The sequence below is a fragment of the Pygocentrus nattereri genome, chromosome 2 (assembly GCF_015220715.1).
Source record: "Pygocentrus nattereri isolate fPygNat1 chromosome 2, fPygNat1.pri, whole genome shotgun sequence".
NCBI lineage: Eukaryota > Metazoa > Chordata > Actinopteri > Characiformes > Serrasalmidae > Pygocentrus > Pygocentrus nattereri.
In genome coordinates this window covers 40,937,720-40,955,336 of record NC_051212.1, presented here as the reverse complement: position 1 = coordinate 40,955,336, position 17,617 = coordinate 40,937,720, and the positions used below count along the sequence as shown (strand labels likewise).

At 37.2% G+C, this 17,617-nt stretch overlaps 1 protein-coding gene across 1 annotated transcript; it reads right to left on the bottom strand.

The window, feature by feature from the left end:
- Positions 1-1,170: 1,170 nt before the first annotated feature.
- LOC119264939 lies at positions 1,171-15,027 on the bottom strand. Its single transcript, XM_037543923.1, has 10 exons — positions 14,901-15,027; positions 14,581-14,779; positions 13,133-13,346; positions 11,044-11,104; positions 9,276-9,341; positions 7,281-7,346; positions 3,503-3,577; positions 3,191-3,344; positions 1,863-1,894; positions 1,171-1,682 (listed from the first exon to the last, which is right to left on the bottom strand). Exons 1-10 carry the CDS (start codon positions 14,941-14,943, stop codon positions 1,249-1,251), a joined length of 1,344 nt encoding a protein of 447 aa, XP_037399820.1. The 5' UTR covers positions 14,944-15,027; the 3' UTR covers positions 1,171-1,248.
- Between the last annotated feature and the right edge of the window lie 2,590 nt (positions 15,028-17,617).

Genomic DNA, 17,617 nt, shown 5'->3' with positions numbered 1-17,617 from the left:
GTTAAGAGCGTGAGTCAGTCAGGGTGTGAGAGTCAGAGAGAGGGAGAGAAGTGAGCAGAGAGTTCTGAGTGAAAAAAACATTGTAGATGGTTTCGTGTAAAAAACAAGTCCAACACTGAACCTGGGAAAATAAAGTTGCAAGTGGAACAAAGCAAAGGTTTACTGGCTCAAGTCTGTTCAAGAGTGCAACACATCAAAAGATCATGATTAGGAGACTTACTTTACCAATGGCAGCAAACACAGTGGCTAAATAGAGGCACGACACTTAAAAAAACAAGCTGAATGAAAGTGTACCTATAGAATAACATTGTTTTCAAAGCCTGAATCAGAAATTCAGAATCATATGATGAACATCTATGAATAACAGGATGAAGCTGCAGTCTCATATTTTCCTGGTCCTTTACTCTCAATTCAACTACCTCAAAGGCATAACTCACTTCAGTCCAGCAAAGCTGGGTTAAATATGCCCTCTTCTGGTAGATTTCCATTACTACATCTCTGTGTGTTACTGTCCCACAATGAACAATGAACATATATGCGTGTATATATATATATATATATATATATATATATATATATATATATATATATATATATATATATATAGTCCTTGTGAATGAAGCTAATGAGGCCATGTTCTCACTGTTCTTTTGAGACTTCATTTAGTGATGATAACTGCTCAAGGAGTTATTTGTAACTAGTAAAGTAATACTTTACATAAGCTGTTGCTCTTTGCATTACGGCCACAAAACAGTGGTTCAAAAAGAATGACTGAAAAAGAAGAAAGGAAGGGCGATAGAATGAGCAAGTCCAATCCCCATTGTAATACATTATTTGAAGCCTACCTACACAGAAGCATCAAAACACTTGTATAAGCATGTAACGTCATAGCTCAAAGGCAACACTTTAGTATTTATAACAGCTAATGCCAATAATCACAAGATACCATGAGCTGAAGTAAATGTCATTTTATTAACATGAGTGTTTTGTATTTTAACTTATGTGAGACTATGTAGAACTGACATAAACTTCTAAACTAGACCTTCCTTCTAAGTTCCATTACTTGTGAATGAGGCTTCATAAAAGTAATAAATGGAACAAATGTCTTTGACTTTAGTTTAAGGTTCCTTATGTTAATGCAGTGCCATTTACTTTATAGAACATCTTGTGTCATCTTGCAAATATTAGCAGACATGAGCTAATATCATAAGTACTCAAATATTGCTTTATTAACATGATATTCAGTGCTTATGCATGTGTTATGTAGTCCCTATGTATGAGATGAAGACAAACAGCTTCCCCAACAAATGTGACTCTGCATGAGTGATGCAAAATGTTTTTGTACAGTGTAGCTGGGTTTCCTGTCACTGTGGGCTGCAGGGCGCAGTAGTAGAGTGCAGAGTCTGATACTTCAGCAGAGGAGATGATCAGATCCACTGTTTTGTTATGTTCTGTAGCATTCAGTCGTGGGAAAGGTGGGGTTGCATGGCTCACAGCTTTTGTTGTTGGAATTATCATCAGTAAATACTCTGGTCTGGATCCAGGATACTGACGATACCACTGCAGACTGTTCACATCGCCACTGTATTCATACTTGCAGGAGAGAGTAACTGTCTTATCTTCAAGAGCATGAACCAGCACTTTGTTCTCCAGTGGAGATATTGACTGTGACACACAGCTCTCTGTGAAGAAATATAAAGTCCCACCAATTCTGCATCCATTTTCTTTTTCACAAAATGTATTATGTACTATTTTTAAAAAATAGCTAAACACTACAATAACACACAAATAATCACAAAGCTAAAAGCAGAAAGCAGAAAAATGTATTTCACATAGTAATGAATGGAGTTAATAACACATACCTATCATAATGATAAAGACAGTCAGAGAGCACAGAAACATCATGGTGGTTCCAGTGTTCAGATAATGAGGAGAGATGTGATGCTACTGTTCAAGCATGTAAAGACTCCTCCTACATTTATCAGTGGATCATAGAGGACATAGAGGAGGAGAATAACACAGTTCTCTAATCTGAAACATGTGATTAAACTCACAGAAGTTCCAACTCTAATACAAATAAGAGGCAAAAAATGTACAAAAAATGTAACAGATGTAATCTGGGCTCCCTTCAGAAAATCAGTGGATGTGTATTTATATGGACTTGTTGACTGAATTAAACTACAGTCCTACAATAACAAACAGACAAACAGTAAACTATTCAAATAATATGTAAATATTCAGACCAGCCTTGTGATGGACTGCTAACCTGTCCAGGGTGTTTTCTACCTTCCGCCCAATGAAGTGAGACAGTGGCAACTTTAAGAAGATGCAATAAATGTGCAGGAATGTTTGTCTTCTTTTGTAAAGTTGTTTTTTTTGGACGATCATATAAAAATGATCATTTAAAGGAAATTTTCTGCAAGTCATTTGTTTAGAATTATTTCAATGTCTATTTCTTTTCAGTTTCTTTTTTATGTTTCATTTTTAAGTAAACAAAAAAATTCCAAAAATGCTGTTTCATGTTTGCATGTCACTACGGAAACACAAAGAATTTTGGGTCATGGGTGGAGCCTTGTTTTAGCCACACCCCTGCATTTTAGATCAGGAAGTGAGACTGCATCCCTGTCCCTCATGACCACATGCTGAGCCATTAGATTCCTTTGTTTTGAAGTAAATGTGTCCCAACGTCTGAAAATCAGGGTGGAAGATGAAGAATTGTGACTACTGAAACACATGTTCTGTTTTGTGTTTTAATTAAAAATATTATGATATTATGTGAGCAGCTGTTCAGAGCTGAATTCACTAGTCAGTAAACAGTCATGGCAGTGTTATGACTGGTTTGGTAGTGACATATTGAACGATTCTTTTCCGAAAATTAGCATTATTGATATATAGTGTAACTTTAAGCAAAAGGATTTTACTCCAATGTCCAGCTCAGTTAAAAGTCTGAAACGTGTTTTAAACTCTGAAAAATTCTAAGCATCATCCTGCAGTGAGTTTTTTGTACAGTGTAGCTGGGTTTCCTGTCACTGTGGGCTGCAGGGCGCAGTAGTAGAGTGCAGAGTCTGATACTGCAGCAGAGGAGATGATCAGATCTACTGTTTTGCCCTGTTCCGTAGCATTCAGTCGTGGGAAAGGTGGAGTTGCATGGCTCACAGTTTTTGTCACTGAAATGAACATCAGTAAATACTCTGGTCTGGATCCAGGATACTGACGGTACCAGTGCAGGTAGTTCCCAGTGCCACTAGAATTATACTTGCAGGAGAGAGTAACTGTCTCATCTTCATGAGCATGAATCAATACTTTGTCATCCAGTGGTGCTATTGACTGTGAAACACAGCTGTCTGTGAAGAAATAGAGATCACAAAAATGTTTTTAAGAATTTTTAAGAATTTGAAGAGATGAACTAGACGTTCCATACACATACACATCACCAAACTAGTTGATAATATAAAATGTAAATATGAATTTCACTGATTGAAGTCTGGTCAATTACACTTACTTAGCATGATGATGAAGACAGTCAGAGAGCAGAGAAACATCATGGTGGTTTCAGTGTGCACATTTTTCAGTGGATCTGTTAGAAAAACAGAGGAATGCAGTTTTTCTGATTTTTAATGGTCATCAGTTGTAATTGTGCCACTCTTTGCCACCTTCATTTTGTTATCATGGTGTTTATGTGATTATAGTCATAGAAATTCTTATGTATATTATATCACTGTTGTCAGACCAAAACCTCCAAAATAGTCATTTTACATGAGAAGAAAAAAACCTACTTTAGTTTTAATGTAAGTCACTGAACCAGTTTTTTTCCCAGAGTAATTTTGAGCTGTTTCTTTTGTTCCATTCTTCATGAAATCTACAATGGAAAGGACAATTGGTGTTTTCAAATAAGGTCTAAAACTGAAAATTGACAAAAATGGAGATACAAGGTTTTGTTTCCGACAATGATATGTAAGCTATGAATGCCCAAGATACGTTTAAAGTGTGATTCAGATTAGATATTTGCAACTGAAGATGTACATCAAGGAAGAATGGGAAAGAATTCCACCTACAAAGCTTCAACAATTAGTGTCCTCAGTTCCCAAACACTTATTGAGTGTTGTTAAAAGGAAAGGTGATGTAACACAGTGGTAAACATGCCCCTGTTCCAAAGAAGTTGGGACAGGGGCATGTTTACCACTGTGTTACATCAACTACTGTTGCAGGCAAAATTCAAAATGAGTGAATATTTGCAAAAAATGATAGTTTATCCATTTAAATATTAAATATCTTGTCTTTGTTGTGTATTCAATTGAATATAGGTTGAAAAGAATTTGCAAATCATCATATTCTGTTTTTATTTATATTTAACTTCACTGGAATTGGGCTTTTAAATCCAGAGAAAACTACTGGTTTTCATACAATTACAGGCCGTCCACTCCAGAGTCCAGACCTCAACATCATGAATGCTTTTGGGATTTCTTGGGTCAAAAGAAACACATAATGTAACCGACTTCTAAGACTGAACCTTTGGAAAATAAGTGAAAGCAAGTATCCACAGAAGCATGGAAGCTTTAATATCAGCAAAATGTGGACAGAATAAATACTAGCAATACGCTGTATTTGGTTGATGACTAGTTATTATATGTATTTTTCTGTTAAATATACACTCATGAGCCAAAACATTAAAACCTATACCAATGTATCTGCACTGGTACAAGTTGTGCTGGTACAAGTGGATCAGACACAGCAGTACTGCTGGAGTTTTTAAACACTGTGTCCACTCACTGTCCACTCTATTAGACACTGATATTTTGTTGGTTCATCTTGCAGATGTGAAGTCAGTGACGATAGCTCATCTGCTGCTGCATAGTTTGTGTTGGTCATCCTGTAGTCCTCGATCAGTGGTCACAGGACTCTGCCTACAGGACACTTTTGGCTGAATATTGTTGGTTGTTGGAGTATTCTCATATGGCTATACGTATATGAATTATGTTAACGATTCATAATGCATTATAAACATGGCTCTAATATGTAATGTATTTTTTGCAAATATTTATAGTCCTGTTTATGATGCCTTATGAAGTTATTATAGGGCGTTTTTACACTTGGACTGTTTCAGCACTTCAGCAGGTAAAACAGACCAAGGATCATCTATAAGTTTCTATTCAGGATAAAGTCTGTCCATGATCTGCGATAAGATGTGAGAGTTTGCGTGATTTTACCACGTTAAAGGCTCAAGCTGGGCACACAACGCCGTTTTCAACTGCTTTCACACTGAACGCTGAATCAAAATTCGCCGGGTGGAGCTTCAGTGAGGAGCACAGCTGTAAAAGGAGCCCACCACGGCAGACCCGCAGGGCCATTTTTCCAATTTTGCACAATGCACTTCAGCCAATCATTTCAGTGTGGCCAATAGGAGAGCAGCAATCAGGTCTGGTGGTTCTTCTCATCACCTGATAGGTTGGATTTATCAGGGAATGCTGACCACTTGGCGAGTGCTTTGCACACCGTGAGTGCTGTGAAAAGGGTCCGAGTTCTAATGGAATTGTGGTCTGAACGAGAAGTGATCTGAGCTCTCAAAGGACCAGGAAGAAAACTGAGTTCTCTTTATATTTCACTTACATTGTGAACACAAAAAGAACTCAGGCCGTTTGCAGTTGGTTCCCTTCCAGGTTCACTTTAACAGAACTCGGATCGGTTCTTTTAAAACAAACTAAGTGTGAAAACACTGAGAATGTATTATGAATGTGTTCATAAGTTCTTATAGACATAACATTCATAGAAAATGTTTCCATTTCTAAGGCAATCATTTAGTATTTATGACAGCTTATGCCAACAATCACAAGATACCATGAACTGAAGCAAATCACATTTTATTAACATATGGGTTTTGTACTTTAACTAATGTGAGGTTATGTAGAACTACTGTCAACAATCTAAATTCCATTATGTGTTAATGGGGCTTCATAACAGTGTTATAAATAGAATAAATGTTCTTAACTTTAGTGTAAGGTCCCTTATGTCAATGCAATGTCATTTACTTTATAGAGCATTTTATGTTATCTTGTGGTTACTTGCATGAGCTGGCCATATGTACTTATGTACTCCAATACTGCTTCATAAATACAGTGCTTATGCATGTGCTATGTGTTCCTTATGTGGGTAAACTTCAAATAAAGTGTTAACTAACAAAATAATATCAGGCTGTGGTTCTAGAAATGTCCTTGTATGTACCCACGGATTAAACTCAGGACACAAACATTTGTAAGCCTTAACAGAGAGACATGACCTTCTGGAAGATGAACACAAACAGCTCCCCCTTTTAAAACCAAAGTGATCCTGCATCCTGCGAATACTCCTTTATTGATTGACCTTTTAGATGTAAAATCAGAGGCAATAGAGCATCTATTGCTGCACAGTTTGTGTTGGTCATGCTCTAGTCTAGTCTAGTCTAATCAGTGGTCATAGGACACTGCCCACAGGACACTGCTGGCTGGATATTTTTGCTTGGTGGACAATTCTAAGTCCAGCAGTGACACTGAGGTGTTTAAAGACTCCAGCAGCTCTGCTGTGTCTGATCCACTCATACAAACACATCAAAAACTAACACAAGACCAACAGATCAGTGTCGCTGCAGTGTTGAGAATGACCATCCACTGAATAATACGTGCTCTGTGGTGGTCTTGTGGGGGTAGTAACAGTTGAAGTACAGGGTAAAAGGGTGCTAATGAAGTATGCAGAGTGACAGATGGACAAAACTCTGTAGAGTGTTAAGAATCCTCTTTTGAAAGTAATGGAGCATTTCATGCTATTTTGTTTTTACTGGCATGAGCTGGTCATATGTACTCCAATATTGCTTCATAAATATGCTATTCAGTGCTTATTAATGTGTTATGTGGTCCCTACGTAGATAACCTTCAAATAAAGTGTTACCAAACAAATTAATGTCAGGCTATGATTCTAGAAATGTTATTGTATGTACCCACTGATTAAACTCAGGGCAGGTAAACATTTGTAAACCTTCACAAAGAGAAATGATCTTCAGTGAGATGAAGACAAACAGCTCCCCCTTGTGAAACAAATGTGATTCTGCATGTGAAATATTTTTGTACAGTGTAGCTGGGTTTCCTGTCACTGTGGGCTTCAGGGCGCAGTAGTAGAGTGCAGAGTCTGATACTGCAGCAGAGGAGATGATCAGATTCACTGTTTTGTTATTTTCTGTAGCATTCAGTCGTGGGAAAGGTGGAGTTGCATGGCTCACAGCTTTTAATGCTGTATATATCATCAGTAAATACTCTGGTCTGGATCCAGGATACTGACGATACCAGTACAGATAGTTGTCAGTAGCACTAGATCCATACCTGCAGGAGAGAGTAACTGTCTCATCTTCAAGAGCATGAATTTTGTTCTCCAGTGGTTCTATTGACTGTGAAACACAGTTCACTGTGAAGAAATAAAGATCACAAAAATGGTGTAGAATTTATTAGATGTTTTTCCACTCAACTAAACTTACTATACACATACACCTCACCACAAAGTCAATAAGAAGAAACAAAAAATGTATTTCTGATAAAAATGTGGTTATCTACACTTACCTATCATAATCATAAAGACAGTCAGAGAGCACAGAAACATCATGGTGGTTCCAGTGTTCAGATAATGAGGAGAGATGTGGTCCTACTGTTCAAGCATGTAAAGACTCCTCCTACATTTGTCAGTGGATCTGTCAGAAGAACAGAGGAATGCAGCTTTACTTTTTTTTGATAGACATCTGTTGTAATTGGTTGTGTTGTTTTATTCTGTGCTACCTTCACTTTGTCAATGTGGTGTTTATGTGATTATACTCATAGAAATTCTGATGTTCATAATTCTTAAACCATAAATGCCCAAAATCCATTTAACCTGTGATTTAATTTAAATCTTTGATTTGAATTTCATTCGATTTTTATGTCATTTCATTCCTACTTCACGTGTTGTACAGAGACTCAGCTTAATGTTCTTATTAGACTATTTAAATCTGACATAGAACAAAATGTATTACCTATAATTTTAAGCAGTTTTTTTCTGATAAGTTCACTTAGACTGTGTAATGATCATATTGAAATATTTAGGGAGTTATTTTTCTACACTGTTGTGCTGTCGTAGGACATTTCTACACAGTAGGCCAATTTGTGTGTAGAGTTTTCTTCTACTTTAACAACCAGCTGTAGATTTGTAGTAATGCCTCAAAAGCTTGTAGACACAACAGTCGAATCTGTGCTGAATGAATATGTAACTACAGAACAACATTTTTTTCAGAGCCTCTTTAAAAGAATGAATGACATTTCAGAATCAGGGCCAGAACATCTGTGAATAACAAGATAAATCTGCACTCTCACATTTGAATGTTTTCACTGCTCAGTGTCTCGATTCACCTTCCTATAAAGCAAAACTCATTTCAAACCAGCAAGTCTAGATTAGACCTGCCCTCTTCTGGTCGACTTCCATCACTACACTTCTGTGTGTTACATAGTAATAACTTCCACAATGACACCCAACTACATAAAGATTATGACAGATGAGGACATGTTAAATCTACTTAATGTAGCCATGAAAGTTTGTTTTTTTTATTAAACAATTATTCACGATTCCTACATGCTGAATTCATCAACTGGTGACTGAGCTTGTTTTGAGAATTAATGCTGATCATTTCACTTATTTTAAGAAACTACACTTGATATGACCAGAAGGCCATTACACCACATAGATTTTCAAGGTGTCATTTGTGTATGTCAAGCTTCATGCTCTTCTTCCACCACTCGGTCTTAGATAAGCAGTCCAAGTGACATTGATAGTAATGGATGTGAACCAGAGGGAGTCTTTCTGGATTGAGCTGAAGATATTATGTTGTAAAACAGAGGAGGTGGGCTCACTGTTGTTTTGAGGCGTTGCCTGTTGCCTTAGCATTCACTGAATTAATCATGAAAACAGAGAAACAGAATAACGTCTAAAGCTCCTGTGAATATGTACGAATGTTTCACAGTCACTGATAAAAGACTAACACAGGGCATCAACATCCAGCAATAACATATATATGTATAGAGCAGCTCAGAGACAAAGAAGAATCAGCAGAAGGAATCAATAAAATGACTCAGTGACTCTTTTGCATCAAATCATTAAAAACTACAGGTTTTATTTTGACCAGTAATGGAAAATACTTGTACCGCAATAATAAAGCAGTAGAAAAAGCAGAACACCTGTACACTTACTGAGTTACACTTTTAAGAGAAAAACAATAGTACAGTAAATACTCTGGTCTGGATCCAGGATACTGACGATACCAGTGCAGATAATTCCCAGGAGCACTAGATCCATACCTGCAGGAGAGAGTAACTGTCTCATCTTCAAGAGCATGAATTTTGTTCTCCAGTGGTTCTATTGACTGTGAAACACAGTTCACTGTGAAGAAATAAAGATCACAAAAATGTTGTAGAATTTATTAGATGTTTTTCCACTCAACTAAACTTACTATATACATACACCTCACCACAAAGTCAATAAGAAGAAACATAAAAATTTATTTCTGATAAACATGTGGTCATCTACACTTACCTATCATAATCATAAAGACAGTCAGAGAGCACAGAAACATCATGGTGTTCAGATAATGAGGAGAGATGTGATGCTACTGTTCAAGCATGTAAAGACTCCTCCTACATTTGTCAGTGGATCTGGAATGCAGCTTAACTTTTTTTTGATAGACATCTGTTGTAATTGGTTGTGTTGTTTTATTCTGTGCTACCTTCACTTTGTCAATGTGGTGTTTATGTGATTATACTCATAGAAATTCTGATGTTCATAATTCTTAAACTATAAATGCCCAAAATCCATTTAACCTGTTATTTAGTTTAAATCTTTGATTTGAATTTCATTCGATTTTTTATGTCAGTTCATTCGTACTTCACGTGTTGTACACAGACTCAGCTTAATGTTCTTATTAGACTATTTAAATCTGAAGAACAAAATTTATTACCTATAATTTTAAGCATTTTTGTCTCATAAGTTCACTTAGACTGTGTAATGATTATATTGAAATATTTAGGGAGCTATTTTTCTACACTGTTGTGCTGTCGTAGGACACAGTAGGCCAGTTTGTGTGTAGAGTTTTCTTCTACTTTAACAACCAGCTGTAGATTTGTAGTAATGCCTCAAAAGCTTGTAGACACAACAGTCGAATCTGTGCTGAATGAATATGTAACTACAGAACAACATTTTTTTCAGAGCCTCTTTAAAAGAATGAATGACATTTCAGAATGAGGGTTCAATCATTCAAAACTCTGTTTACTAGTCAATAAAGACGTTTGGCCGTGTTATGATTGGTTTGGTAGTGACAAAGTGACAGTTAGTTTCTGTACAGTGTAGCTGGGTTTCCTGTCACTGTGGGCTGCAGGGCGCAGTAGTAGAGTGCAGAGTCTGATACTGCAGCAGAGGAGATCAACAGATCCACTGTTTTGTTATTTTCTGTAACATTTAGTCGTGGGAAAGGTGGAGTTGCATGGCTCACAGCTTTTGTAGCTGGAATGAACATCAGTAAATACTCAGGTCTGGATCCAGGATACTGACGGTACCACTGTAGACTTTTTGCAACACGATCAAACACATATTTGCAGGAGAGAGTAACTTTCTCGTTTTCAAGAGCTTGAGTTGTGTTCTCCAGTGGTTTTATTGACTGTGAAACACAGATCTCTGCGAAGAAATAAGGGTTTTTAATTTTTAGTTGAAGCAAACTTATCAAACATACACAACACCAAACAAGGTGATAATAGAGAACGTAAAGATGTATTTCACACAGATTTAAATGTAGTAAATTCTACTCACCTATCACGATGATAAAGACAGTCAGGGAGCACAGAAACATCATGGTGGTTCCAGTGTTCAGATAATGAGGGGAGATGTGGTGCTACTGTTCAAACATGTAAAGACTCCTCCTACATTTGTCAGTGTATCTGTTAGAAGAACTGAGGGATGCAGCTTTTCTGTTTTAACGGTCATCAGCTGTTATTGTTTCTTCTGTTCCACCTTTGATAAAATGGTGTTTGTGATTATACTCATAGAAGTCCTTACGTACATCATACTTCAACTATAAATGCCCAAGAGAAGTTAAAAATGTGATTTAGATTATATGTTAGATTTGAATTTGACTGATGTTGTAACTGAGAGGAGACCTGCAGTTCTTCATCTTCATTTCTGAATCTGTTGCACAAAAACTTTTGCACTTGTTTAAATTTCTAACATTTCACTATTTTTTAATGTGATTTCCTCCACACTTCATGTTTTACACAGACTCAGCTCAATATTCTTATTAGGCTCATTAAATCTGATATCACAAGATTTCCAACCTTTAATTTTAATTATATTTTCTGATCAGTTAAGCTGTCTAATGATCATAGAGAGTTATCTATAGACATGATGTCTTGTAGGACATTTCTACACAGTAAGATTCATGTGTGGAGTTTCCTCAGCCTTTTACAACCAGCTGTATATTTGTAGTAGCATCTCAAAAGCTTATTATAAGGAGACATACTTTAACAGTGGCAGCAAAAGTGGCTAAACAGAGGCACAACACTCAAACCAATGCTGAATGAATATGTACCTACATTTACATTTACATTTACAACATTCAGCAGACGCTCTTATCCAGAGCGACTTACAAAAAGTGCTTTGTCAATCTAGAGAAAGTATCTTTGCTAGTTACCAATAGCTTAGAGAAAAGACAGTCCTGAGCTCAGACACTGCTAGAAACAAAAAGTCACTGATGATAACATTCTCTGGACTGGCGACCTATCCAGGGTGTATCCTGCCTTCCACCCGATGATATCTCAGAGATAAAGGTACGTCACTGTCACTGGGGCAGTACCCCTCTTGTCACTGTTTATCATAAGTTTATTCAAATTATTCCTACATGATGATTTTATGAAGCGTCTCTTTCCACTGGCAGATCATTGAGCTTGATTTGAGATCATTAGAGATCTGATCATTTTACTTATTTTAAGAATTTACAATTAATATGATCAGAAGGCCATTACACCCCATAGATTCATTATTTATTTCTTCTTGCACCACTCACACTTAGAGAAGAAGTTCAAATGACCGGAGGGAGTAGATGATGCTGAAGAGATCACATTGGTGTAAAACAGAGGTAGTGGGCTTACTGTTCTTTTGAGACTTTTTTAGTGGAGTCGGCTGCTCGAGGAGTCAATTGCCATAGATTTAACCATGAATTTCGACATCTGTCCAAAGCTGACGCTGAACTGTAAGCAGACCTTGCAACAAAACAATGGGCCACATAGAATGGCTGAAATGGAGGATTATGGAATGGCCAAGTCAAAGCCCAGTTCTAAACTCCATAAAAATGCTATGAGAACTTTTAATTGACAGTACAGACAACAAAACCTTCAAACATCACTCATCTGAAGGGGATCTGTAAGGAGAAGAAGACAATTTCTCCAAGTTGATGTAGGAAACAGATAATGAGAAATGCCTGCAAGAAGTAGTTTCTACCAAGCTAATAACACTAGCATCAATCATAATTGACCAAACTACTAACCTTGTCTAGATGCCTCTCCTTCTCTATCCATGCTAGTCATACTTCTTTCTTTTTAGTTCAAAATACGCATAAAACTACTAAACTGCCACTGCCACTGGGGAGGTACCTCACTTGACCAAGACATGGTACGTTCCAGGGGACATCTTCAGTACCTCTATAGTGAACCACAATCCATTACAAAGATATATTTTAATTGTTTTGACTCCACACTCCCCGCCTTGTCTTCAGGCTTTTTATTGTATTGCTCCATTCTAAAACACTAGATTGTGAAAAATTCAAAATATGGATTTGGACGCAGTTGGACATTAAACCATTGTTTACATTTGAGGGTAAATTTACATTGTTTACAACATAATGAACAGAATTGTACTTCTACAATGCATTTTGTGTGACACTGTAGTTTTATGATGTGGTCTGAACTCATCAAGTCAAATTTATTAATCACATTTTCTGTGTATTTGGCTGAGCAAGAGAGCAACACCTGACAGGAAACCCAATACAGAACCACATCACCTCATCACACAGTCCGTTCTTCTACAGTGTAGCTGGGTTTCTTGTCACTGTGGGCTCCAGAGCACAGTAGTTGAGTGCAGAGTCTGATGATTTAGCAGAGGAAATCAAGAGATCCACTCTTTTATTCTGAACCTTAGCAGAGAAGCCAGGTAGTAGAGGGTCACTCAAACTCCATGATTCAAATATGTATAGTAGGTAGTCCAGTTCAGATGAGGGATACTGGCGATACCAATAAAGCCTGTTCACGTTGCTGGTGCTGTAGCTGCAGGAGAGGGTAACAGTATCACTCACTGAAACCTGCTTTTCAGTTTCCAATGGACTGATTGAAGAAATTCCACCTGATATAAAAGAGAAAAACATTTTATAACCAAGCTTAAAGGCTAAATCCAAAGCCACTGTAATGAATTATACAAACTTTCTTTTCCTGTTTTTATTGTAGATGTGAAAATGAAGTTTGAAGTATGTGGTGTTATGTAATATATTTTAAAACGTAAGAAATGTAGTCTGTACATTTCACATGTAGTCTGTACACATTTCTCATGTAGTCTGTACACAATGCTTTTGGGATTTCTTGGATCAAGAGAAGCACAGTGTAACGCCGGGGAGCGAGGAGGCAGACGCATATACGGAAATAAGAGACTTTTATTCAGGGCAAATCCAAAATCAGGGTCAAGACAGGCCAGGTAACCAACATGAAGAGCAGGAGGAACAGACGTGACAAGGAACACAGAAGTCCAAACACTTAACAAAAACTCTTCAAATAATACATATACTACACACACAAGCCTTACATCAAACAGCACATACAAACAGTACAAAGACCAATGAAAACAAAGGGCAAACACGGGGCTTATAAAGCACAGGGAAAACAAAGGACAGGCGGAAAACAGGTGGCGACAATCAGGGGCAGAGTAACAAAACAAGGGGCCAGACTAGGAAACCAAAACAAAGGAAACATGTGGACTAGACCAAAACAAAACACAAACACATGGACAGAACTGAGAGGGGCCAATCGTGACACACAGAAAGTAACCAACTTCTAAGACTGAACTTTTGGAAAACAATTGAAAGTGTCCAGAGAAGAACGGAAGCTTTAATTTCGGCAAAATGTGGACAGTAAACACTAGCAATACGCTATATTTGGTTGCTGACTAGATATTATATGTATTTTTCTGTGAAACTTGCTCTCATGAGCCAAAACATTAAAACCACCTCTTTGTATGTGCACTCATTATCCATTGTATCAGTTCCACTTACCATACTGGTTCTACAATAACAGACCATAGTTGATTTCTATAATTTGTTAGCTTTTTTACCCTTTTCTTCAGTGGTCAGGCCCCCACATGACCAACAAAAAGCAAGTATTGTTTGGGTGGCGAATTGGTATGAGTGGATCGTTAGCGCAGTAGGCGTCAGTCTCATAATCTGATACTGCAGCAGAGGAGATCTCCAGATGAACCGTCTTATTCTGTTTATTAAGTGAGATGGACAATCACTCATCAAGTGTTTCAGCCTTAGTTATGTGTCGATTGGATTCCATGATCAGCAGCAGGAACTCTGGTCTTGATCCAGGCTTTTGCTGATACCAGTGGAGACTGTTAACATATCCATCATATGTGCAGGACAGTGTGGCGTTGCTGCCTTCACTCAATAACATGCTGGTTTGGTTCTGTTTGATGATGTCAGCAGTTTCTCCTGTAAAGAAAAGCACAGAAATGTTCAAAACGTAGACTTTTTTAAGATTTTGACACATTTAAAAGATTCTCTTATTTAACTGTAATTCCTTAAAATATGATGTGTGTCACTGATGACTCACCAAAACTGGAAACAGCCATGAAAACAGAGAAGAAGAGCAGCATGATTGTTCAGATCTCCAGCATTAGACATTCATGGCTGTGTTGTCTCTCTGTTCTTATGTGTTCTGTATCTTCCCACTTGTAGCTCCACCCACTCCTAGTTCACAGTGAAGCTCATACATCTCAACTCTGATCTCATTTCATCAGCCACTGTGTTAAAAGACTAACACAGGGCATCAACGTACAGCAGTAATATATACAGTACAGAGCAGCTCAGAGACAAAGAGAATCAGCAGAAGGAATCAATAAAATGACTCAGTGACTCTTTCACACCAAATCATTCAACTCTGCACTGTTAGAAATAAAGGTACCATGCAGGTACATGATTCTGGTACAGGTCTGATTGTGTACCATAAATACTTTTTTTTCCAGTGGAAAAGTAGATATTTGCATTTTTTAAATAAACTAATGTCTTAAAATAGAACAATACAATAAATATACAACTTAGAAAATATAATTTTAATGGATTATGATACAGTTTTGTTTCCTGGCTAAAGGTGCAGAGATGTACCCCTGAGGGCACCACAACAAGGACAAAAAAGGTACTGCCCCAGTGACAGTGTCGTCCCTTTGTTTCTGAGAGTGTACTGTACAGGTTTTATTTTGACCAGTGATGGAAAATTTTTGTACTGCAATAATAAAGCAATAGAAAAAGCAGAACATTAATACACTTATTCAATTACACTTTGAAGGAAAAATATAGCATTTTTATTTCTTACATTTTGAACATTTAAACCTTCAAAATACTATATAAATAAAGAGTAAGGATACATTTAAAACTGCCCACAGCCCTGATCATCCTACCTTGTTCAAGAACCAGTACCAGGTAATATTATTATCTTATGAGTGTACAATTGTTCAAAGCTGAGTTCACTAGTCAGTGAAGTAGTTCAGCCGTGTTATGATTGTTTTGTTAGTGACAGCATTGAATGTTCTATCATTTGACTGAATAAATTAAACATAATTAAGATACAAGGTCACTCAAAGCAAATGGATTTTACTTCACAGTTCAACTCAGTTTAAGACTGAAAAATTTAAAGCATCATCCTGCAGTGAGTTTTTGTACAGTGTAGCTGGGTTTCCTGTCACTGTGGGCTGCAGGGCGCAGTAGTAGAGTGCAGAGTCTGATACTGCAGCAGAGGAGATTGTCAGATTGCCCTGTTCTGTAGCATTTAGTCTTGGGAAAGGTGGAGTTGCATGGCTCACAGTTTTTGTAGCTGGAATGAACATCAGTAAATACTCTGGTCTGGATCCAGGATACTGACGATACCACTGCAGACTGTTTGCAACACGATCAAACACATATTTGCAGGAGAGAGTAACTTTCTCATCTTCAAGAGCTTGAGTTGTGTTCTTCAGTGGTTCTATTGACTGTGAAACACAGTTCTCTGTGAAGAAATAAGGATTTTTTTAAGTAGAACCAAACTAATCATACACATCACCAAACAAGAAGATAATAGAAAACACAAAGATGTATTTCACACAGATTTAAATGTAGTAGATTATACTCACCTATCATGATGATAAAGACAGTCAGGGAGCACAGAAACATCATGGTGGCTCCAGTGTTCAGATAGTGAGGAGAGATGTGGTGCTACTGTTCAAGCATGTAAAGACTCCTCCTACATTTCTCAGTTTGTTAACATGGTGGTTTTGTGATTACAGTCATAGAATTTATTATGTATATAATATGTCATGTATAAATACCCAAGATAAGTTTAAAATCAAGCTCAAGTATTGAGTAATGTCATTGGAATAAGACAGTTCATAAAATCAATGTAGGAACATTTAAATATTTGCAGAAATGTGAGGGGTACTCACTTTTGTGATATATATATATATATATATATATATATATATATATATATATATATATATTATTTAAGCAATAGAACATGCGAGGGGGTGTGCTATTGCGAAATAACGTCTCATATCTGTGATCAAATCACAGCCATAGGTCATAATGATGATGTGATAACACTCAACCTTGAGCGTTTTATTGCTTTTATACAACAGTTAAATAAATAAATAAAGAAATCAATAAATTGGGCTATGAGTGTGTCGTTTAATGTCTTAATGTTCGCAGTTCTTTCCGCCAAATTATAGTTCCTTAACAAGCAGCTTGTTGCTACATCAGAGTAACGAGCTCCACACACTTGCTGCTCAGTCTGCAGACTGAGCCATAAGACATAATATCAAGTTTAGCTCAGTTTTATCAATTTTTGCCAGATCAATATTAATGTTTTGTTCCAGCCAGTCAGTAAAGCATCTTGCAGCCAATTTTGTTTGGCGAATGGTATTCGGTTCATTGCCGGCTAATTCCAGGTTGTTTAGCTGTTCTTCTGTCTCAGCTGCCGACTGAAAAGCTGCTCAGTGGTGATGACAGTTTCAGAATTTAGTGTAGTCTCATCTTCAGAGTCTGACCCAAATGGCTGTCGGTCAAGTATCCATTCCCTGTTTGTGTGCAAATTAAGAAGTAAAATCGTTCAAATGGCTTGAGCGTCTCCTACAGCTATCACAGTCGCTGCTTAGCAATTGGCTTCTCAGTGGAGTGATACTGTGTACTGCGTACGAAATAACAGCACAGTTAGAACGCCTCTCAACCAATCATCTTGCATGGCCGGAACTAATATTGAATTAATTTTTACCTACAGAATAACATTATTGCAACTCTCAG

Coding starts and splice junctions, on each gene's coding strand:
- LOC119264939 (XM_037543923.1), bottom strand. CDS start 14,943: ATGCTGCTCTTCTTCTCTGTTTTCATGGCTGTTTCCAGTTTTG. Junction 9,342..11,043: donor CAAACACCATTTTATCAAAG/GTGGAACAGAAG, acceptor TCTCTCCTGCAG/GTATGGATCTAGTGCTCCTG. Junction 1,895..3,190: donor TATCCTGGATCCAGACCAGA/GTATTTACTGAT, acceptor CATGATGTTTCT/GTGCTCTCTGACTGTCTTTA.